This window comes from Moschus berezovskii, chromosome 21 (genome assembly GCF_049115385.1).
Source record: "Moschus berezovskii isolate FMDL1 chromosome 21, NW_MosBer_1.0, whole genome shotgun sequence".
NCBI lineage: Eukaryota > Metazoa > Chordata > Mammalia > Artiodactyla > Moschidae > Moschus > Moschus berezovskii.
Window position 1 is genome coordinate 64,349,520 of NC_142480.1, and position 24,271 is coordinate 64,373,790.

At 39.3% G+C, this 24,271-nt stretch overlaps 1 protein-coding gene across 3 annotated transcripts in view; it reads right to left on the reverse strand.

The window, feature by feature from the left end:
- Positions 1–963: 963 nt before the first annotated feature.
- Positions 964–24,271, reverse strand: part of LINS1 (lines homolog 1) — a 31,778-nt gene continuing 8,470 nt past the window's right edge. For 2 of the 3 annotated variants that reach the window (XM_088829699.1, XM_088829698.1), the window contains exons 2-7: positions 8,793–9,088; positions 8,595–8,684; positions 7,642–7,783; positions 6,386–6,976; positions 4,980–5,151; positions 964–3,069 (exon numbers count right to left, since the gene is read on the reverse strand). In XM_088829699.1, the coding sequence (XP_088685825.1) occupies positions 2,187–3,069; positions 4,980–5,151; positions 6,386–6,976; positions 7,642–7,783; positions 8,595–8,684; positions 8,793–8,948 (2,034 nt within the window). In that variant the 5' untranslated portion in view covers positions 8,949–9,088 and the 3' untranslated portion in view covers positions 964–2,186. Of the gene's footprint in view, positions 3,070–4,979; positions 5,152–6,385; positions 6,977–7,641; positions 7,784–8,594; positions 8,685–8,792; positions 22,765–24,271 lie in introns of those variants that run through there. The other variant, XM_088829697.1, reaches the window with a different exon arrangement.

Sequence of the window (24,271 nt, forward strand, 5' to 3'; positions counted from 1 at the left end):
CAACCTGGAGGAGGAAATGGCAAACCACTCCAGTATTCTTGCCTGGAGAATCCCATGGAGAGATAAGCCTAGCAGGTTACAGCCCATGGGGTTGCAAAGAGTCAGATATGACTGACTGACTAACACTAAAATATATTTTAATGTCTGGTAGGTTCAGTCTCCTTATATTTATCTATAAAAGGATCATTTAAAAGTATTTTAAGGATGACATTTTAGACTGCCTTGACAGACTCACCAGCAGAATACAGTTACACTGTCAGTATACAAATCCCTCAGAGGCAGACCTTGGAGATACTCTGGACTCAGTTCCAAAATATCACAGTAAAGCAAGTATCACAGTAAGGGGAATCACACTGACTTTGGCTTCTCAGTGCATATAAACTAGTTAAGTTTACACTATACTGTAGTCTAGTAAGTGTTCAATGGCATTATGCCTGCCATACTGTAATAAAGAAATATTTACTTCTAAAAAAAATACTAACCATCATCTGAGCCTTCAGGGATGCTGAAGATGTTAAAGCCACTGCTTTATCAACTAAGCTTATAAACTATTTTTAAATCCTTTGTTGTCATTGCAACAATCGTAAGAGAATCTTCACTGGGAGCAGATTTTATCCAAGAACACCACTTTCTTTGCTCAATCCATAAGCAGCAACTCCTCATCCGTTAGAAGTTTTATATTTGTAACAAATATAATAAAGTGTGAAATATTGCAATTACCAAAATATTGCAATTATAAAAATGTCACCAAGTGAGCAAATATTTTTGGAAAAATGGCACCCAAAGACTTGGATGACACAGGGTTGCCACAAACTTTGAACCTGTAAAAAATGCAGCATCTGCAAAATACAAAGTGAAGCACAATGAGGCATGCTTGTAATGACATGAAAACTGGATTTGCTGCCCCCTCTCTAAAAGACAGAATTATTCACATCACAACAATTTTAAACAGGAAAAAGTTTATTTTTAAAGTATCTTTAAAAAATCTTAAGAATATACTTGTGCTCTCATAGATCACTTATGTATATATACACATGAAGCCAATCACTTCTCTTTAAAAAACCACTAAGATTTCAGGTTTTTTTTACATATCACATTACATGTAAACACCTCAAAGGGAAATAATAAAGGTACTGGCTTACAGTGTCCCTTCCAAAATTCAGGCCTACCCAGACCTGTGAATACAAACTTATTTGCAGATAGGGTCCCTGCTTATATAATTAAGCTAAGATGAGCTCATACTGGGGCTTCCCTGGTGGCTCAGCAATAAAGACTCCACCTGGCAATGCAGGAGGCTAAGTTTTGACCCCTGGGTTGGGAAGATCCCCTGGAGGAGGAAATGGCAACCCACTCCAGGATTCTTGCCTAAAGAATCCCCACGGACAGAGGAGCCTGGAAGGCTATAGTCCAAGGGTCACAAAGAATGATATATGACTTAGTGACTAAACAACAGACAACAAGAGGTCATATTGGATAAGACCAGGCCCTGATCCAGTGACTGGTATACTTAAAAAGAGGGAAGTTGGATACAGATAGACACACAGGGATGGAGAAGGAAATGGCAACCCACTCCAGTGTTCTTGCCTGGAGAATCCCAGGGACGGGGGAGCCTGGTGGGCTGCCGTCTATGGGGTCACACAGAGTCGGACACGACTGAAGTGACTTAGCAGCAGCAGCAGCCACACAGGGAAAACGTCATGTGAGAACAGAGAAAGAGATTGAAGTGGTGTAGATACAAGTCAAGGAATATCCAGGATTGACAGCAATGGCCAGAAGACACAAAGAGGCAGGGAAAGATTCTCCCCTAGAGCCTTAAGAGAAAGTGCAGTCCTGCGGACACCTTAATTTTGAACTTCTAGCCTCGAGAACTGAGAAAGAATAAATCTCTGTTCTTTTAAGCCACCAAGTTTGTGAGAATTTGTTACAGTATCAATAAGAAATGAATACAATTAACTATCCCAAATTTGAGGAAGTTTGAACTACCATAAATTTCAAATGTACAACTGTATCAAGTGACTTGCTATTTGATGTTTCTTTTTCAGTCACTAGGCTGCTCCCAAAAGGCAAAAGAAAAGCATGGTTTAGAAAACTCTTTTGAGGTTTATTTATTATTTTTAATACTGTTATCTCATTCAGGCACAATTATATTAAGGAAAAACAGTTCCTGGAAATAAAATGTCACTGTTTTACGAAGGGGTCATATTTTTATTATATATTGTCTCAATATGTTTTAACAACTTTAAAAGTGCTGTTGGATTATATGGGAACAGATTTTTCTTCTGCAAACGGTAAATGGCACCTTGTAGTTCTTCAAAGCACTTTACTGTTCTGTAAGATATTCCCACTTCAGAAGCAGTGTTATTCGGGGCTACGTCACAATAAACAGAGAACGGGGTATTAGATTCTTCAGTAATCGGAGGCCTTGACTGAGACTCTGGGCTAAGTTCTTTTTTATCCCCACTTGCTCCAAATGTGTCCTGAGTTTTCTTCATTGCTTCTTGGTGTGAAGATGTCAGTCTACTGTTTACTATACACAGGCTTGTGGATCCTTCTTCAGAATCATCAGAGCTGTCATAATCTACCAGGCTTTGAGAAGTTCCTGGGGTAGAAAGACAATTAACCTGGAGCTTGGTGTGGGCCTTCAACGTTACACCATGGTTCAGCGGTTCAGAAGCAGAAGCCGAAGCCCAGGAGACCCCAGAATGAACATTTGTGTGACTACCAAGAACAGCCAAAGGACTAGCTTCTGTTGGGTTGCTGTTTCTATCTTGGACAAGTGAGGAGCTACAACAACAAATATGTGTGTTATCTTTAGATTCAGTTACATCAAAATAGTTGCAAATGGTGAAAAAATTATCCCAGTCTTTTTGCAATAATTTTAAGTATCTAACAAAATATTCAAGAAAACAAGTTTCTGATGAAATCAAAAAATCAAGAAGAACGGTAGAATCAAATCCTATATTTTTTAATAAAAATAAAAAAATACAGTGTGGATTATAGCCATTTTCATGTGTGTGATGGTTCCACATTTCTTTTTCTTGGGTCAGGCTTTCAGTAGCTTCACATCCTCTGAAAATAACAGACACTCCAGATTAATGACTCTTTATAAGTTTTGACAGATATAATTCATATACCATAAATTCTGCCAGATTAGTTTTTAATCTAAGCATTATTTTCAAAAGAAAAAATTCAAAACGATCTCTTTCTCTACAAACTCTATACAAACCTGATCCAACAAAATAAATAATATCCTTTGACTTTGGTAGTTCTAGTTTTTATCTGTCCAACAAATGTCCTCTGTCTTCCTGTCTATTGACATCAGAGTCTCTTATTCGTACAGGTAACTAATTCCACACGGTAAGGTGGGAATTAACCTCCTTCCTTTCCTTCCACACTTGTCTCAAAAGTGGTGGGCATGTGACCCCAGTTACCCAATCAGAGTACCCATGGTCCCAGCCACCACGATTCCAACATGAATCTGTGGCCCATGCAGGTTAATCAGACCTCCTCTGGGATTTCTGCTGGTACCATTAAAGATCTTAACTGTAAGGTTGCTGTAAGTCTGGCACTGCTGGTGGCCCTGCCTGAGAATGAATTCAAAGTTATGAGACAGAAACAAAGAGAAATAATCAGTGACATGATTTAAGTCATGCACAGTTACACCTGATGCCAACTTGACTCCTTGGAATTCCCAGGAAGTAAATTCCTTTTTTGGCTTAGACTAGTTTGTATTGATTTCTATCATTTACAACCAATCTTAACCAGTTACATTAAAAAAATACATATGACATGAGCACAGGCCTCTGTGATCTCATGAAATTCAAGAAAATTAGAAATTCACATGAAAAATGAATTTAATTCAGAAGCTTCCTCTTTCCTGAGGTATAAGAAGTCAGCTTTGAATATTACTATATATTCTTCAAGTCATGTGTATTCAGACTGAATTTGCATTTGACCGTTTCTGAGCCTAATTCAAATCACATGCATGCATTCTGTGTTCTTGATTAGAACCTTTTGAAAATTGGCCCCAAACACTTATAGTCTGAAAGCAGTCATTGCCAGAAGTGTCATAATACAAGTAAGAACTGGCAGCACAACACTACACCAACAACCATTAGTAAGAAATCCCTTTCTCTGAAGCCAAGAAAGAAATGGAAATAAAGCAAATACTTTACGGTTTTAATAAAGCAGAAGCAGAAATACTGTGGAAGGTCATCAGTTATTAACTTCATAACCAATTACAGATATTTGCCATAGGATATGACCCAAGTACAGCTCTTTTAATAAACAGAAATAGGATCAGTATAAAATGTCATCAGTAACATAACTTCATAATCAGTTTTAGATATCTGCCTCAAGGTGATATCAGTACCAATTCAACTGTATATTAAAATGAAAATTTACAAGTTCCTTTGATTACTTACAAGTTTGAATTCAGCTTTACAAAGGCAAAAATCACCTTATAGAAGTTCAGTACAGACAAGTTAGTCTTAAGGGTGAAGAGTTTCAAACGTCAATTAAATTATGACTGAAGGAAATGGCAACCCACTCCAGTGTTCTTGCCTGGAGAATCCCAGGGATGGGGGAGCCTGATGGGCTTCCGTCTATGGGGTCACACAGAGTCGGATACGACTGAAATGACTTAGCAGCAGCAGCAGACAATGGTATTAACTTATTCTTGATCACACAGGTAAAGCAAAGAGGGAGACTCAACCAGAATCTATATTGTCTAATCTCAGTTTAGTTCTAATCCCTAGATCTGCTTAGCCATCCAAGTTTTCATAATGAGAACTCAAATGTAATCTATTTTCATGTAGGGCAGTGTTAAAGGAATTGGAACTTATAAGGAAACCACAAGATTGTTAGGGATTTTTTTCCCCTAATGATGGAAAGTAAACTGTATGTCCAATACATTATTAAAAATGTTCTCTGCTTCCCTGGCCATGTTAGTTAGTATAATTACTTTAAAATATACAAACCTGGTCAACTTCAGGTAGATGCCCAGCGATGCTTTGGCAGCCTCCAGCATGTCATCGTCTTGTTCTATGAAGATCCTAGACAACCACTCACAGAGATTGTGTGATTGCAGAGAGGGCTGAAGGTGAGGCTTTAAGAAGGTCAGTAACTCAGACATGAACCTCTGGTAATCAACTTCAAAAAATGAAAAATTTAAAGAGAAAACAACAGTTTATGAATGCATTTATAATAACTTACCTATTCACATACATTTGTAACATCTAGAGTACTTTAAAATGCATTATCATAATTCAAACATTCAAAAGTTTGAGTTAGGGATTATCTCTACTCTGTATATTAGGAAACTGAGCTTCAGAGAAAAAAAAAAAGACCCATTTTGTAGGATACAGTTAAAAGGTATAGCCAGATCATCTATTTGCCACAGTGCCAAACAGCTAGTATCTCTGAGAAATAAAAGTTGCTAAAAACATATAAATGAATAAATAGTAGACAACAGAAATTGCTTCACTGCATGCCACAGCGTTTGTACTAGAGGCCACAATACAACCAAACAAAAATAATTTGCCTTCAAAATACCAGCAGAAAAAGTTTCTGTTTAAAGTTTTTTTAAAGCATTAAAAGAAAGTACTACTATTAAGCACAAAAGTCAAAAAGGTTTTGAGGCGTTTTAACTGCAATTTAAAACTCTTGATTTATGTAACCAACGCCATCTAGTGTTGTAAATGACAACTGCACAGGATTACACCCTGCTGCTGCTCCTGCTAAGTCGCTTCAGTCATGTCTGACTCTGTGCGACCCCATAGATGGCAGCCCACTAGGCTCACCCATCCCTGGGATTCTCCAGGCAAGAACACTGGAGTGGGTTGCCATTTCCTTCTCCAATGTGTGAAAGTGAAAAGTGAAGTCACTCAGTCGTGCCTGACTCTTAGTGACCCCATGGACTGCAGCCTACCAGGCTCCTCCGTCCATGGGATTTTCTAGGCAAGAGTACTGGAGTGGCTTGCCATTGCCTTCTCCGAGGATTACACCAAATCAACCCCTAATTATCAAAACTCTGTATTAGTAGACATACCAATTTTGTGAAGGAAAATATGAATAATATACTACAAATATCTGAACAAGAATTGACTAACATTGCTTACTTTGAAGAGACTCAACAATCTATTTCTTTTAACTACAGTTATTAACTATGCTATGCAAATTCAGTTTAGTACACAAAAATGAAACTTTTTAAAAGACAATTCTAGCTTTTTGTCTTTATTGGAAGAAAATTTAATAAATTATAACTAGAATAAGAAACAACTTAAGTTAGTGAAATTACAATCCTGAGCTTTGATAATTATGAATAATTTTACTTCAGTAAATAATTATCCATTACTTTACATACAAAAGGCATTCAGAAAGTTACCTTTCATCTCATTTGCTGAAGCACAATTTTGAAACTTGATTTCTAAGGATCTTATGATAAGTAAGCTCAATGCTCTAAGAATCACATGATCTGGACCAGGGGCATGCTCATATCCAGGTAGGACTTCACCACCTCCAAAGCAGGAACGTTTTCCATGGACAGACAACGTCCTCAACAAGCCCAAATCCACAGCTTGCAGAACAGCATTGGCCAAAGCCAACAGGTCCACACCCAAAGGATTATCTGGTGGCATGAAGGCAGGGACAGATCCCCGACAAAGGTCTTCACCCACTTTGCACAGAAGGCACTTTTTGATGAAGATGATCAACTTCCTTTTGACAAAAGCCTGAACAGGCCAGGTAATAACATCAAACACACAAGAAGGTTTCAAAAATAAAATCCTCTGGCAAGTGAAATTTAACTTCAGGTGGATTCTGGAGGCTATAAGAAGTTCAAGCAATTCCAGGAAACATATCAAACTGTTTATTAGTTTAGAAGCATCTTGGTGGTTTTCAAAATGCTGAGAAAATAAGGAATTGTAAAAGACTTCAAAAAGAGTGTCAAAAGGAGTCAGGAACTGTTTTAGAATTTCTGCAATTATAAAAATAGTAATTATAAGCAACAGGAAAAACAAAGTTTTCTTAAAACACAATTTTGCAATTCAATTTTTAAAATTATCACTTTGTAAGATGAAAAAAATGGATTGGATTATTTACCTCTAACACAAACAAATGAAGATAAACATGCCAACAGCTAATAATCATGGCTAATACCCATTTTACAAATATTAGTAACATCAGACTATGCAAAGGACATATAAAAATGAAAAGCTTTAATTTAAATTTTTAATAATAGTGAAAAGAAAGTGAAGTTGCTCAGACTTGTCTGACTCTTTGCGACCCCATGGACTGTAGCTTACCAGGTTCCTCCGTCCATGGGATTTTCCAGGTGAGAATACTGGAGTGGGTTGCCTTTTCTTTCTCCAGGGGATCTTCCCAACTCAGGGACTGAACCCAGGTCTCCCACATTGTAGGCAGACGCTTTACCGTCTGAGCCACCAGGGAAATCCAGTAATAGTGAAGTTTTACATTTTTCCTTTTAAAAAGGTATCCTCAATCAAAGACTATGGGGCATGGTTTTTAGTTTTTCATATTTCAAAACAATCAGAGTTCGTAAAATAAGTTTTACTCATAAAAATATAATGCTCCCTGGGAACAAGACAATGACAATTGTTTATTGGGGAACACAGTTCATACCTGTTTTTTGTGAAGATGTATCTTTAAAGATTTCTTTAATTACAAAGGTAAGTATCCAGAGGCAGTATACTACTTTATTACTTTCAGAATATTCAGAAATATTTTTTTGGCAAAAAGAAATCCAGGAATTACTCAATGTTATCTGTAAGTGAGAAAAAAATTTTTAAGTAGTAATACATTTTCTTTGCCATTACAAATTACCTATTATACACAATTCTATACAACACTGTTTACTTCGTTCCAAAAAAAAAGTATAATATTTGCTAAAACAAGGACTTAAATATCCCAGTATTCCTTAAGTCAAGAAATTTAATACGCCATAGAAATAAAAAACCAAGAAGCAACATGAAATATTAGCAGTGATTATTATCTCTGGTGGCTTGAATGATATGAAATTTTTATTTTGGTCTTTATACATTTTCCCTTTTTCCAAATCTTCCATTGTACATATCACCTTTTTTTATTCAGGAAAGAATGTTGTTTTAAGAAAGGAACAAGCAATTATAGCTAAGAGAAATCAGTAAATGTTTAGATATATTTATTAACTAATTCAGAGATAAGAGAAAAATGATTAATTTGTTCATACTTTTTCATTATGCTGAGGACTCTTAGAATTTATATTAAACCCATGAACATGGTCTTAGTCTCAAGCAGGGGCTCCTAAGCCATGTTTTTGGAAGGGAGGGAGGAGGCCCACATACTCCTTTGAGAATCCGAACGCTCTGTGGTTTGCAGTCTATCTTTTGAGTTGAGAATCTTACCTGTAATGATTTATAACGTATTTAAGACTCTAATCCTTGAAATAAGTCACCAACATATTATTCTATTCTTACACTTTTGTGGATTTACACATTATGTGAGCAAATATTTTATTGATAAAAAACTGAATGCCAGAGATCAACTTTACAGAAAATATAAAAGTAATAGTAATATAATTTGATTACTTATCTTACCTTTTCCTTCAGTTGGAAATACAGAATTAGTGCAAGGCACTTTGCAGCCATGTGAGATAACAATTTTTCTGAGTTTTGGAACATACAGGTCTACAGGAAAACAAATAAATTTACCTACTGTTGCTGAATGTTTTAAAACTTTTATTTAAAAAATCTAGATCTTAAAAAAAAAATAACACAAAAAGCAAATGGGCTTACTAATTGAGATTCGATGTCAGATGATTTTAAAAGAATTTTAATTATATCTCTGTATTTCTCCTTTGCATGGAATTCAGTTTCCACAGACAATATTCTGGTTATCATCACTTTGATCACTGTTAACTGAAGGAGCATTATTTCTTGGATACTGCTCATCTGAGAATGTCTCTGCAAACACACAGGTGCTACAGAAAAGGTAGGCAAACTGAGAGAGGACGGCTCCTGCTTGTCCTGAACATCAAGGGTGTTTGAACAGTCTGAGGAGGTGGCTGTAGAACAATCTTGATCTGAAAATGCTGGGTAGAGATAAAAGAAGTAATCATGGCTGTCATTTTCAAGTGTGGCTCCAAGAAGTACCTTTTTGTATAATTGTTCTAAAACTTCAGAGAAAGTTTTCATTTTGATGGCCAAAATCTTTCTTATAAGAAGGTCAACAACTCCAAATTTTAAATGTTAATCTTGAAAATGCGATGAATCTCTAAGATGTTTCTTTGGTAAAACCTAAAATAGGAAAAGTAATTTTAAAAGTGCAAGCGTTATATAAATCACAAAGGAAAGGCACCTGTTTCTTTTTTAATTGGAGGATAATTGCTTTACAAAGTTGTGTTGGGTTCTGCTGTACAACAATGTCAATCAGCTGTAAGTATACAAATATCCCCTCCCTCTTGAACTTCCTACCCCAGCCACCCCTCTGGGCCGCATTACAGAGCAACTTCCTGCTAGCTATCTATTTCACAGATGTTAACGTAGGTATTTCAATGCCACTCTCTCAATTCGTCTCACCCTCTTCTTCTAATGGAAAAGCATCTATTTATTTAGCCTCTCAAGTTAAAGGTAATACTGACTGCGTAATTTTTAAATATGGAAAATTGGTAATAACATTATTTTTAATGTATAAAAACAAAATGTATGTTTTTCATGTAGATTTAAGACCATAAAATTATTTTTAATTTTATAATACCAAAAACTTCAGCTTTCCTCTAACCTTCAGTGGGCTATTAGGGTTTCTCAACATTGGCATGATTAACAGTAGGAACTAGGTAATTCTGCTTTGCTGGGCTCTCTTATGCATTGTAGAAAGTTTAGCAGCATTTCTGGCCTCTACTGATTAGATGTCAGTAGCAGGCACCGGCGGAGAAGGCAATGGCAAGCCACTCCAGTACTATTGCCTAGAAAATCCCATGGATGGAGGAGCCTGGTAGGCTGCAGTCCAAGGGGTCGCTAAGGGTTGGACACGACTGAGCGACTTCACTTTCACTTTTCACTTTACACATTGGAGAAGGAAATGGCAACCCACTCCAGTGTTCTTGCCTGGAGAATCCCAGGGATGGGGCAGCCTGGTGGGCTTCCGTCTATGGGGTCACACAGAGTCGGACACGACTGAAGTGACTTAGCAGCAGCAGCAGCAGCAGCAGGCACTGGGGGTGGGGCAAAATTGTCTAGGTTGAGAACCACTTGGCCCATAACACAAATTCATTAACTTTCACCTTCAATTTACAGATGAAAACCTAACGTTAGAATGCTATGTGGCCAAATAATTATGGTTATGCTGATTAACTCCCAACTTAAAATTATATAACATAAAGAAACCTTGGTGATCATTTATAACATTGTTGTTGTTCAGTCTCGAAGTCATGTCTGACTCTTTGGGACCCCAGGACTGCAGTATGCCAGCTTCCCTGTCCTTCACCATCTCCCAGAGCTTGCTTAAACTCATATTCATTGAATCAGTGATGCCATCCAACCATCTCATCCTCAGTCACCTTCTTCTCCTCCTGCCCTCAGTCTTTTCCAATGAGTTGACTCTTCTCATCAGGTGGCCAAAGTACTGGAGCTTCAGCATCAGTCCTTACTATGAATATTCAGGGTTGATTTCCTTTAGGATTAACTGGTTGATCGCCTTGATGTCCAAGGGACTCTCAATATTAATTTTCATAACATTAAATTAAAAAAATTTAAATGCCATCCCAAGAAAAAGACAGGATATTAAGCAAAAGCAATCCAAATATGAGCAAACTAATTTGTATTTGTAGTTGGTTATAAATTTATATATCCTGGATGTCTCAGGCTCCTTTGACCTTATGGAGACCAGAAACAAAGGAAAAAATCAGACATGGCTTTTAAGGAGAAAAATGGGTAAACAACTGACAGATGAATATTAGAGAAAGCATGTAGTTACTATAGAGCAGGCATGGCTAGGAAAAACTTGACCGTGGTGTGACCAAGAGAGATTACTGAATAGCCTTTCAATGGAATAATGGGGCCTCTGGGAATTACCTGATCTGATGGAGCTTGGTCTTTTCACTGTCTTTGAGCTGTTTTGTTGTTGTTGTTTAGTCGCTAAGCCATGTCAGACTCTTCTGTGACCCCATGGACTGCAGCCCACCAGGCTCCTCTGTCCATGGGATCTCCCAGGCAAGAATATTGGAGTGGGCTGCCATTTCCTTCTCCAGGGTCTCTTGCCAACCCTGGGATCCAATTTGTGTCTCCTGCATTGGCAGGCATATTCTTTACACTATTTTACACCTTGGTAAATTGTAGGTAACTAATGCAAATAATTCTGGCTTATGGATATGCCCATAATTGTCTGATGAAAGGGAAACCCTCCCTGTAGTGGGAAAATCCAGTTTTGCGTCCATCTGTAAACTCATTTCAATATTCCTTCTCTATATAAATTCACAGTTCATCAACTTTTAAAATGGTTGTGACATTTGGCTAGTTCTTTAATTAGTTAAATAAATTAGTTCCACATTCATTTTATATGGGTCATGATTTTGTCCTTTTAAAATGCATCCTTTAACAAAATCCATAGAATTCTCTCCTTTAGCCTGGACCACTGACAAATGCCCATCTTTCACCCCTTCCCTCCTCACCAGAAGTGGCCTCAGAGGGAGCGCTGTCACCTTCACTGGCTCCCACTTTGACTAGGGGCCGCTGGCCTGCCCCTGGTCTTCCCCGCTCCCTCTGCAGTGGGTTCTTCCCCTTGCTCTGTTTCAAAGGACTTCCAACTCCTGGTCACCCTTAAAAGGCAAAGTTGCCCTGTTCCAGTCCTTCAGTGCAGAAATATTAAGAATCCTATAAATTTTAAAGTTATAAATGAAACTTCTGTGGTGCGTATCTCACACAGTTTATAAACATAACCATGGTAATAGCAGTAATCCTGTTCCGTCCAGCAACGTTAAAACTGACCTGAGCCTTGTGCTCCCAGAAAGCAGTCATGGTTAAGAAGCACTGCACCTTCTGTGTTCCAAGGAAGGGCTGACCACCGGTGATAGGACCCACCTCCACCTTTCCTTACTGACTTCCTAGTTTTATAAACTCTTTATTTTCTTCTTCTTTGAGAGGCTCCCCATTAATAAACATTCTCCCTGTTGCATCAGCTTGAATAAAATCATCTCATTAATTATCTGGTATATTTTGTCTGTCACACAGCAGAAATTAGTTTTCACATTCGCCTTCAAAGATGAATTCCATTGTGCTCATTTTACTTTTTAGTTTAGTTACAACATTTCTTCCCAACAAAACTATTGAGATTTTTATATATAAAATATTCTGTGATAATATTTCTATACATCTTAAGTTCTTAAATGTTACCACAAGTGAGAATAAAACTGCTATTTCAACTATTTTCAACCTATAAAAAGGGCCATTGCAAATGATTCAATCATTTCAACACACAAAACTAAAATGTAAATGAAAATAAATTTAGGTAGACAAACAAACACTTCAAGAGGTTAGGGGTGGAGAGGAGAACTGGCTGTTTTCTATCACGGTGGGACCCAGGATCTTGATAAGAGTGGTTGTGAGAAATCAGATTGAAAAATTATAAACTTGAAGGTACACAGAGTCAAAACATGCTTTACAGACAGAAGGAATCACAGAAGCATGAAGTAGGGGTCACAAATGGCAGGTGGGAAACGGGATGACTGAAGACAACAGGCGCGAGGCAGTGTCTACTCTGTCGTGAACCTTGCTAATCCCAGGGTCTTTCAAGGCATTAACACTGGCCAGACAAAACTGCACTGAGGCAAATGTCTGTGGTAGACCGCCGAGAACTGAGGATTGCAGCTGATTTCAAGCAATTACACCACTAACTGCAAGGAAGGGCAAATCCTGAAAACACAAGTTAGGGGGTTAAACAACCACACTTGTTTTCTGTAAGCTGCATTACCATACTGGTCTGGAGAGAGGCATACCCCTCAAACACCAGGCTCCTAAGAGATTCCAATAAAGCAAAGTGTCTGGGAAAAGACACTTAGAATGCTGACAGGCTGTGGATCCAGTTATCCTGGATAAATGACAGAGATCTGCCTAGCCTGGAAAGTACACAAATGTTAGGAGGGATCTAATTAGGACAAGTGAACGAGCGGTGCTTTTTGGAGTTTTTTCAGAAAACACCTCCTGGCAGAGGAGCGTGAACTCCCACATTAGGGGGCTAAGGGCATGCCCATTACAAGCACAAAATTTGCTTAAAGTCTCTCTTGTAATGTTTAAGGACTATAAACTATTTGAATTTTGCAGTCAAATCTTAATAGTACCATGTTAGTCTTAATATAAAAAAGACAGTCCCCACCATTTTCAAATAAAAAAGATGGACCCCATCCATCCTCACACAAAATCAACGATTTAGGGATAATGGTTGCTAAAGTTTATTGAGTGCCCACTATGTATTAGAAACTGTTTCAAGTGAGTGATAGCTTCACAACAGCTGTTAGAGGTGGATACTTAAGTACTACACCCGTTTTACAATAAGGAAACTAAGGCACAAAGAGATCAAATTATGGAGCCAGTTAAGTGGCAGAATCAGTATTTGAACCCAGAAAGTCTAATTTCAGAGCTAGTACTCCTCAAATTTCCTCTGATGCTCCAAAAGCCTCAGGATAATGGTTGAATAGAAGCTCTCTAATAAGCTTCCTAAGTAAAAGGAGTAACTCCCACAGCCTAATCTTTAATGGTTTCTATATGTACTCCTGTAATACTGTAAAAGAGAATACTGATCCGCAGAATCACTTCTATATGTTGCACATGTTGCACTTCCCAGTATAAACTACAATTACTTTTTTCAAAAAATAGCAACCAAAGGTTGAAACATTAATTAGGACTCCCATTTGATTGACTCTTACATTAAATTACTTTTAGTAGCTACATCAAACCCAGGGTGAAAAGCCTATCTACTGATCATACTTTGACATCAGCTCATGAACAGTTTAAAGGCAGTACAAATATGTAACTAAGACAGTGATTTAACTTCATTTAAAATAATTTCAACCATTCACAACAATTAACTCAAGATGAATCATGGGCTTAATACTTAAAATTAACCTTTTAGGACAAAAAGAAAACCTTTGGGATCCAAAGCTAGGCAAAGAGCTCTTAAGACTTGGCTCCCAAAGTAAAAAGTGATAAATTGAACCTCAACAAAATTAAAAACTTTTGCTCTGTGAAAGACCCTACTTAAAGTGAAAAAGATAAGCACAGACTGAGACAAAATATTTGCTAACCACGTATCCAACAATGCACTAGTATCTAGAATATATAAAGAACTCTCAAACTCAACATTACACAAAAAGATGTTCAACCACAGTAGCCATTAGGGAAATATAAATTAAAACCACAGTAAATACCACTATCAATATGACTAAAATAAATTAGTGACACCAAATTCTGGCTAGCACGCAGAGAAAGTAGACCATTCTACGTTGTACTAGGAATGTAGAATGGTAGTCACTGGAAGAAAGTTTGGCAGTTTCTTAAAAAACTAAACATACTCTTAGAATACATCATTCCAGCAATTGTGCTCCTTGGTGTTTACCCAGAGGAGCTGAAAACTTATGCCCAGACAAAACCCTACACATGCATAATCACCAAACGTTGAAAGCAATCAAGGTATCCCTAACTAGGTAAATGAATATCTGTAACTGTGGTATATCCACTCAATGGAATATTATTCATGCTAAAAAGAGTTATCAAGCCATGAAAAAACATGGAGGAAATTTAAAAAGCATATGACTATGTGACAGAAACCAATCTGAAAAGGCACATGGGTGTATGATTCCAATTACATGTGTGTGCTTAGTCACTCAGTCGTGTCCAACTCTTTGCGACCAAGGGACTGTAGCCCACCAGGCTCCTCTGTCCATGGGATTCTCCCAACTGAGGGATTGAACCCAGGTCTCCTGAATAGCAGGCGGATTCTTTACAAGCTGAGCCACCAGGGAAGCTCCAATCACATGACACCCTGGAGAAGGCAAGACTATGGAGACAGTGAAAAGATCAGTTGCCAGAAGTCGAGGGATGAGGGAAGGAAAGAATACGTGCTGCACAGGGCTTTAAGGGCAGTGAAACTACTCTGAATGATACTACAATGATGGATACATGTGACTACGCATTCGTCTAAACCCACAGGAGGCACAACGCTGAAAAGAAACCCTAATGCGAACTATGGATTTGGGGGATTATGACGCATCAATGTAGGTTTATCAACTGTAACATAGGCACCACTCTGGTACCCCATCTGGGGACCCTGATAACGAGGGAGACTATAATGATAATGATGCATGATAACGATACATGATAGATATATATAATGATAGTGACGGATGCTGATAACGAGGGAGACTATAGTGATAATGATGCGTGATAATGATATATGATAGATATACATAATGATAGTGAGGGATGCTGGTAAAGAGGGAGACTATAGTGATAATGATGCATGATAATGATATATGATAGATACATATATAATGACAGTGAGGGACACTGATAAAGAGGGAGACTACACATGTGTGCAGACAGAAGATATATGGGAAATCCCTGTATCTTTCCCCCAATCTTGCTGTGAACTTAGGACTGTTCTAAAAAATATACAGTCTTTAAAACAAAACAAAAACTAAGTATGCAACTACCACGATCCAGTAATTACACACTTGGGCACTGATTCCAGGAAAATAAAGGCCTATAGTCACACAAATACCTGTATGTGAAAGTTCACAGTAGGTTTATTCACAGCATAAAACCAGAGACAATCAGATGCCCTTCAATGAACAGTTAACTATGAATGATGAACAGTTAACAATGAATGGATGAACAAATAACTATGGTATATCCATGTTGCTGCTGCTGCTGCTAAGTCACTTCAGTCGTGTCCAACTCTGTGCGACCCCATAGACGGCAGCCCACCAGGCTTGCCCGTCCCTGGGATTCTCCAGGCAAGAACACTGGAGTGGGTTGCCATTTCCTTCTCCAGTGTGTGAAAGTAAAAAGTGAAAGTGAAGTCGCTCAGTCGTGTCCAACCCCTAGCGACCCCATGGACTGCAGCCCACCAGGCTCCTCCATCCATGGGATTTTCCAGGCAAGAGTACTGGAGTGGCTTGCCATTACTCTTCAGTAATAAGAAGGAAAGAACTACAGATGCATGCAATGATTTGGATGACCCTTAAGGGGATCATGCTGAGAGGAAAAAGCCCATGTCAAAAGGCTTACTGTACGGTTCAACCTTGAAACGCCCAGAACTAGAGCACTGGAGAGATCAGTGGTTGCCAGAGGTCAGGGAGGGTCGTTTCCACTTAGTGAGCAGGGTTATAAAGGCCCTATGATAACAGCTGATGGGGAACATGATAACCTATATATGTGACTGCACTGAACTAAATGTACACACACAGAAATGAATACAGGTAAAAGGAGAGTCTGAGTAAGAGCAGTACACTGGTTTTATCAATATCAATCCTGGTTGTGGTACAGCACCAGTTTTGCAAGACACTACCACTGGAGGGTACACAAGATCTCTCTTCATTATTTCTTACAACTTCAAGTGAATTTACAATGAGCTCAGATTAAAGCTAAATTTAAAAAAATAACTTGACTATAGACATCAGCCTTCTGATCCTTAGCAACAATATGCATAGGACTTCACTAATATCAATACTAAAATATAAACATAAACATATTAGGGCTTCCTTGGTGGCTCAGATAGTAAAGAATCTGCCTGCAATGCAGGAGACCTGGTTCTGATACCTGGGACAAGGGAATAGCTACCCACTCCAGTATTCTTGTCTGGAGAATTCCATGGACAGAGAAGACTGGTGTGTTATAGTCCATGGGTTGCAAAGAGTCAGACAAGACTGAGCAACTAACACTTTGGGCTTTTCAGGTGGCACTAGTGGCGAAGAATCTGCCTGGCAATGCAAGAGAAAGCCTTTGATTGTGTGGATCACAACAAACTGTGGAAAATTCTTAAAAGAGATAGGAATACCAGACTACCTTATCTGCCTCTTGAGAAATCTGTATGCAGGTCAAGAAGCAATAGTTAGAACTGAACATGGGACAATAGATTGGTTCAAACCTGGGAAAAGAGTACATCAAGGCTGTATATTGTCACTCTGCTCATTTAACTTATACACAGAGTACATCATGAGAAACACTAGGCTGGATGAAGCACAAGCTGGAATCAAGACTGTCGGGAGAAATATCAATAACCTCAGATATGCAGATGACACCACCCTTACAGCAGAAAGCGAAGAACTAAAAGCCTCTTGATGAGAGTGAAAGAGGAGAGTAAAAAGCTGGTTTAAAACTCAGCATTCAAAAAACTAAGATCATGGCATCCAATTCCATCACTTCATGGGAAATAGATGGGGAAACAATGGAAACGGTGAGGCTTTATTTTCTTGGGCTCCAAAATCACTGCAGATGGCAACTGCAGCCATGAAATTAAAAGATGTTTGCTCCTTGGAAGAAAAGCTATGACAAACTTGGACAGAGTATTAAGAAGCAGAGACATTATTTTGCTAACAAAGGTCTATACAGTCAAAGCTATGGTTTTTCCAGTAGTCATAAATGGATATAAGAGTTGGACCATAAAGAAGGCTGAGCTTTGAAGAACTGATGCTTTTGAACTGTGGTGTTGGAGAACATTCTTGAGAGTCCCTTGGAATGAAAGGAGATCAAAGCAGTCAATCCTAAAGGAAATCAATCCTGAATATTCATTGTAAAGACTGATATTGAAGCTGAAGCTCCAAAACTGTGGCCATCCGATGAGAAGAGCTGACTCATTAGAAAAGACCCTGATGCTGATGCTAAGAAAGATTGAAGGCGGGAGGAGATAGGGACAACAGAGGACCAGATGGCTGGATGGCATCACCGACTCAATGGATGTTAGTATGAGCAAGCTCTGGGAGCTGATGATGGACAGGGAAGCCTGGCGTGCTGCAGTCCATGGGTTCCCAAAGAGTCGGGTAGGACTGAGAGACTGAACAACAGTGCAAGAGACGCAAGAGACATGGGTTTGATCGCAAAGAGTCAGACAGGACTGAAGCAACTTAGCACGCATGCATGTAAACATATTAGAACTCTGATCTTAAATATTTCTGGATTTAAAACTGAGGATGGTTAATATTTTCTTGAAAAATTCCTAAGAAATAGCACCTTTAAGTGCATCTATTTACTATAAAACATTCTCCCACAACTTAATTTTAAAATTATCAAAAAAGAAGCTGTTAGTAGTTTACACCTTGTCTTGTAATAAAAAAACGATGACCACTTATTTTAGAAAGTTTTTATATATAACCTCTACATTAAATTTGGAATACAGGAAAATACTTTCATGATCAATATATATAGTAAAAAAAAAACCTGCTTTTCTATGAGAAGTTAATAGTTTCCTAAGTGACTGCACTCTCAATATGGGGCAACAATACGCCTAACGCAACAACAGGTCCAAGTCTGACCAAAGGCTGACAGTTACTTTCTCTCTCTCTCCATTTACAAGGATGCCGTGATTCTTAAGGTAGAAGCTGAGGCGCTCTAAACAAAGGCTGCTTCTGAGATTCCAGTCCCTTCCCTCAAACTCATACAACATTTACTTTGTCCAAAAAAATAAAATGGGTCTGGGTATGGTTAGACTCTACAGAAAGTTGGGAGGGGGAGGAGACCCTGGGTGGCAGTGCCAAGGTTTGGAAAGGCTGAAAAGGTGGTGAAGGCACTGAGAAGGCCCAGAAAATGAAAGGACAGAAGTTCCCATCATCCATGTCCACTGCCAGGGCCATCTCCGCTGGTCAACTCCAATTTCAAGAGCACCTCCCTACCCCAGAGACAGAAGGAGAGGGAAGGGTATGTTCCAACCCGTGTCCTGGGCTAGGCACCTTCCCTTCGCCCTACTGATTCTGCTCTTCCCCTTTCTCCACATCCGTACACGCTGCAGAAGACCTGCGGTGGGGGCGAGTGGGGACAGGCTCTTCTTTCCAGGTTCAGGAACTGTTCCTTCTACCTACACCTCCAGGCCGAGAGCACATACTGACAGCTACCAGGCCCCAGGGAACGCTGTCCTTTGCTTATTTCCTTAGAACAAGTTTTAGCTGCCTCAGAATCACTTGCAAGGCACATAAGAGCAGACTGCCTGCCTGGGAGTTTCAGATACAGTGGTTCTGGGATGGGGCCCCCAAATTTTTATTTCTAACAAGTTTCCAGGTTACAGCTAAAACACTAAGAACACTTAGACCTTGTCTCATGTTTGTAAATTGACCTATTAAATTCTTGTTGGCAGAACTCTGATACAGGTCAGGTGATTTAGTTTTGTTTTTTTTTTAGCATAAAGAAAAAGCCTGATAATTAACTTATAAAGACTTAAAATGTATGATTAAGGCAATACTTAAGTGTTTTTCTCCCAAAGTGCTATACTGGTAAGAGCCTGGAATCTGGGGTCTACAATCACATGTCTCCACCACATCAGGGTTACCACAGGGCAAGCTACCACTTAAGTCTCATTCTCCTTCCATGTTCAAGGACATAATGACACTGGAAGGGTTAAGTTAAATGTGACTGTCTCCACAGTAATCCCCACTGCACATCTGTCAGCGTTTCCTGTGCCCCAGCCGGAAACAAGACAACACAGGGCAGGAAGGACCCCAAGCCCTGTCCCCTGACTCCTTTCTGTTACATCCTTTGCACTTCTATTTATGGTGTAAAATGGCTAAAAGAGAAGGAACATGATGGGAGAAAAAACAATGCTCCTCCCCCATTTTCAAGGGGGTGGCAAGTTAAGAAAGGCACAAATAGAAGTCACTGTTTACCAGATTCTTTTTTTTAAATCAAGGTATAATTCATATATAACATTATATTACTTTCAGGTGTACAACATGACACTCTCATCTATATATTGCAAAATGACCACGCTGATATATCCAGTTTACATCCATCACCAAATCTTCAAAAAAGGTTTGTGTGTGGTGAGAACACTTAAGATATGCTCCCTTAGCGACTTTCAAAGGCAATAGTACTGACTATTAACCAAGGTGTACATCAGCAGTCCACAACCATTTTGGCACCAGGGACTGGTTTCATGGAAGACAATTTTTCCACAGACTGGGGACTGTGGGGGGATGGTTTTGGAAGGATTCAAGCTCATTTACTGTGCACTTTATTTCTTTTATTATTACATGATATATAATGAAATAATTACACAACCCACCATAATGCAGAATCAGTGGGAGCCCTGAGCTTGGTTTCTTGCAACTAGACGGTCCCATCTGGGGGTGATGGGAGACAGAAACGCCCGAAGTGTGCTGCTTATGTCCGTCTACTCCATAATCTCATCGTGGTTGCTGTCATTGCAGAAAAACCCTGCTTCACAAAGAGACGATGCTGGAAACGGAAGCAGGCTTTCTAGTGCTTCTGTGGCAATCTCAGGATATGCTGCCCTGAGTTTAATCCAGAACATATGGAGATCTGAAGTTTTCTCAAACGTACTTTTAAAGCCACTGTAATTTGTGATCTCAAGCAGTTGATCCTCTACTTGCACAAAGTCGATTCACCTGGCTTATTCACAAATGGGTCACGGATCCATTCCTTCCCAGTTCAGAGATCTTTTGTGGTTGGGAAGTAATGCTGACTCTTTTGAAAGCTGACACAGGTGATCATGCACCAGCTGGGAGAAAGAAGACCCTGACTCAGTTTCTTTCAAAATCTCTGCTAATGTTTGAAATATTTCAAACACCCCAACATTCACTCATTGACCCGTAATCCAAGTTTGGCTTTGAATGCAGCCACTTTTTCAACCAGCTTGAACACACTGGTCCTTTTCCCTGAAGTGACAGATTGAGTTCACTGAGCAGGTTGAATATGTCACACAAGTAAGCAAGGTTTGCGACCCATTCTGTGCCACTGAAATGTGTTGCCAGTGGTGACTGCTTCTTTAAAAGAAATCTCTGGAGCAGCTCTCGTAACTCCAAAACTCTGGCCAGTGATCTACCTTTAGAAAACTATCTGTACATAAGCTCTGCATCCATCTCCTCATACAGCTATGTGAACAGACGTGAGTTAAGGGCATGTACTTTAATGTGGTTAACAATTTTAATCACATCCTACAAAACACTGTTAAGCTCAGGTGGCATTTTTCAGCTAGCCTGCATTTCTCTATGGATGACACTGAAGACTCACAGTCAGAGGCGACCTCTTTGACCTGATTAGTGAAGCCAAACAGTCGTCCAGTCACGGCAGCCGCTCCATCAGGGAACATACTGACACAAAATGACCAATTCAGTTTCCCCGATGAGTAGTCACTCAACGACTGGAATAGTTCTGCAGCTGTGGTGCTGGCTGGCAACAAAAGTGCACCTAACAACGTTATGCACACCCTCCTGAAAATATTTCATGAAGACAGGCTTTGTTGCCTTCTTGTCAATGCTGGTAGACTTGTCAACATGGATTACATGCCACGGCGACTCATTAACCCTCCCCAATAATTGTGCCTCAGGATCCGCTGCTGTTTCATCAGTTCATCTAGTTATGGTGTTAGTTAAAAGAGGAGCACGTGCCACCTTTTGAACTGAAGCCTCTCCTAAAAGTTCAGGACAATGTGCTTAAGCAGCGGGCAGGATCAGCTCTTTACCAACAGGAAAGGGCTTCTTAGCTTTAACGATGTTGTCAGCCACTAAGAATGATGCTCTCAGTGCAGACACATTTGATGATGTGGTGGCCTTCAATAATTGCTTCTGTTTTTCATATTCATGTCTTTTATCTTTTGGAAAACTCCAAAGACTTGTCTTTTAATGCAGAGTGCTTGGTCTCCAAGTGGCAAAGCATTTTCGAAAGTTTCACGGCTTCGTTGGATAGCCAGTGTCCACGTATGATACAAAGTGAGCTTGCAGAATATGAAGCACCTGATGCAATGAACCCATACTTTAAGTGGAACTCAGTATTTCTTTTATATGCAGCTTTCTTTTGCTGACAGTCTTAGAGTTTTCGGCTGTCTCATCATTGAATCTTTCCGTCTTTTCAAAGAAACTCTCCAGTAATGTTTGTTTTTCACTCATGCTGGCTAGGGTTAGCTTGTGGGCTTACCAAAACTGTGACTAAGACAAGTGTGTAGAGTAGGAAAGAGGGCACAGACAGAAGTGGTAAATAAAGTAACGGGCAGGCCACGTGCAGACTAAAGTAAGTATCAGATTCTGACTTAAATCCTGCCACCAGATACAGCTGTACAGTTGAAGTACATCAGCTCACTTATCACTAGAAAGTCTACCACCAGATGGAGCTTAATTGTCACTTGCCACTCACTGCTGGGTTTTGATGAGTCTGCAAGCAGTTGAATTATGGCTCTGTGCAGTCAAACCTCTCTGCTAATAATAATCTGTATTTGCAGCCCCTCCCCAGTTGGAGGCATCACCGCCTCAGCTCCACCTCAGATTGTCAGGCATAAGATTCTCATAAGCAGTGTGCAACCTAGATCCTTTGCATGAGCAATTCACAGTAGGGTTTGCTCTGTGAGAATCTAAAGCTGCAGGTGATCTAACAGGAGGTAGAGATGAGTGGCAACGCGAGAAATGAAGAGTGGCTGCAAATACAGATGGAAGACAGAGGAAGCTTCCCTGCTCATCTCCTGCAGTGCAGCCTGGTTCCTAACAGACCATGGACTGATGACAGTAAGGGCTCCTGGCCCAGGCGTTGGGGACCTCTGCTGTACAGTACAGCTCCACATCTCATTTATTTTACAACTGACCGTTTGTAACTTCAGACCCCCTTCACTCATTTGCCCTCCACCTCCACCCGCCCCTCCAATCTCTAATGAACACCAATCTGTTTTCTGCATCCATGAGTTTGGTGTTTTTGTTATTTTCTTTATCCATTCATCCATCAACACACACTTAGTTTCTATAAACCACACAGCAAAGGAATCAAGTAGTAAAATGCAAAGATAACCCACAAAATGGGAGAAAATATTTGAAAGCCACATATCTGATGAGAGGTTGATATTCAAAACATATAACGAATTCACATAAATTCTATAGCAAAGAATCCTCCCAAGTCAAAAAATGAAAAGCTAATTAAAAAATGGGCGGAGGATCTGAACAGACATTTTTCCAAAGACATACAGATGGCCAACTGGTAATACTAAAAGATGCTCAACATCATTAGTCATCAGGGAAATGCAAGTCAAAACCATAATGAGATATTACCTCATACCTATTAGATCAGCTGTTTATCAAAAGGACAAGAAATAACAAGTCTTGGTGTGGATGTGGAGAAAATGGAACCCTTGCGCACTGCTGGTAGGAATATAAGTGAGTGCAGTCTCTATAGAAATCAGTATGGAGGGCCTCAAAAAAAAAAATTAAAACTAGAACTATTACATGAAACAGCAGTTTCACTTCTGGCTATTTATCCAATGGAAATAAAAACACCAACTTGAAAAGATATATACTCCCCTATGTTCAATGCAACATTATTCACAATAGCCAAGACATGGAAGCAACCTGAGTTGTCTATCAAACAGATGAATGGATAAAGAAAATGTGACTTTTCTATAGATACAGATATTATTATCCAGTCATTAAAAAAAAAAGATGAAATCTTGTCACTTTTGACAACATGGATGGACCATGAGGGTAGTATGCTAAGTGAAATAAGTCAGATAAAGAGAAATACCATATGATCTCTTTGACATGTGGAATCTAAATAAATAAATAAAAATTCCCAGTGGTGCTAGTAGTAAAGAATTCTCCTACCAATGCAGATCAAGAAGAGAGGGTTGGATCCCTGAGCTGGGAATCCCCTGGAGTAGGAAATGGCAACCCACTCTAGTATTCTTGTCTGGAAAATTCCATAGACAGAGGAGCCAGGCGGGCTACAGTCCATATGGTTGCAAAGAGTCAAAAAAGACTGAGCACACACACACATATAAAAACAACAACAAATTCATAGATACAGAGAACAGACTGGGGTTTGCCAGTAACAGGGGGTGGGGCGGTCAAAAGTAGTCATGGGATGTAATGCACAGTACAGTGACTATAGTTAACAATACTGATTGGACATTGCTCCCATTGCTACGGGAGTAGATCTTAAATGTTCTCATCACACACACAAAAAACCTATGTGAGGACATGCATATTAACTAGACTTATTGTGATGATCACTTTACAATATGCACAAATATTGAATCATTATGTTGCTCACCTGAAACTAATATGGGCTTCCCTACTAGC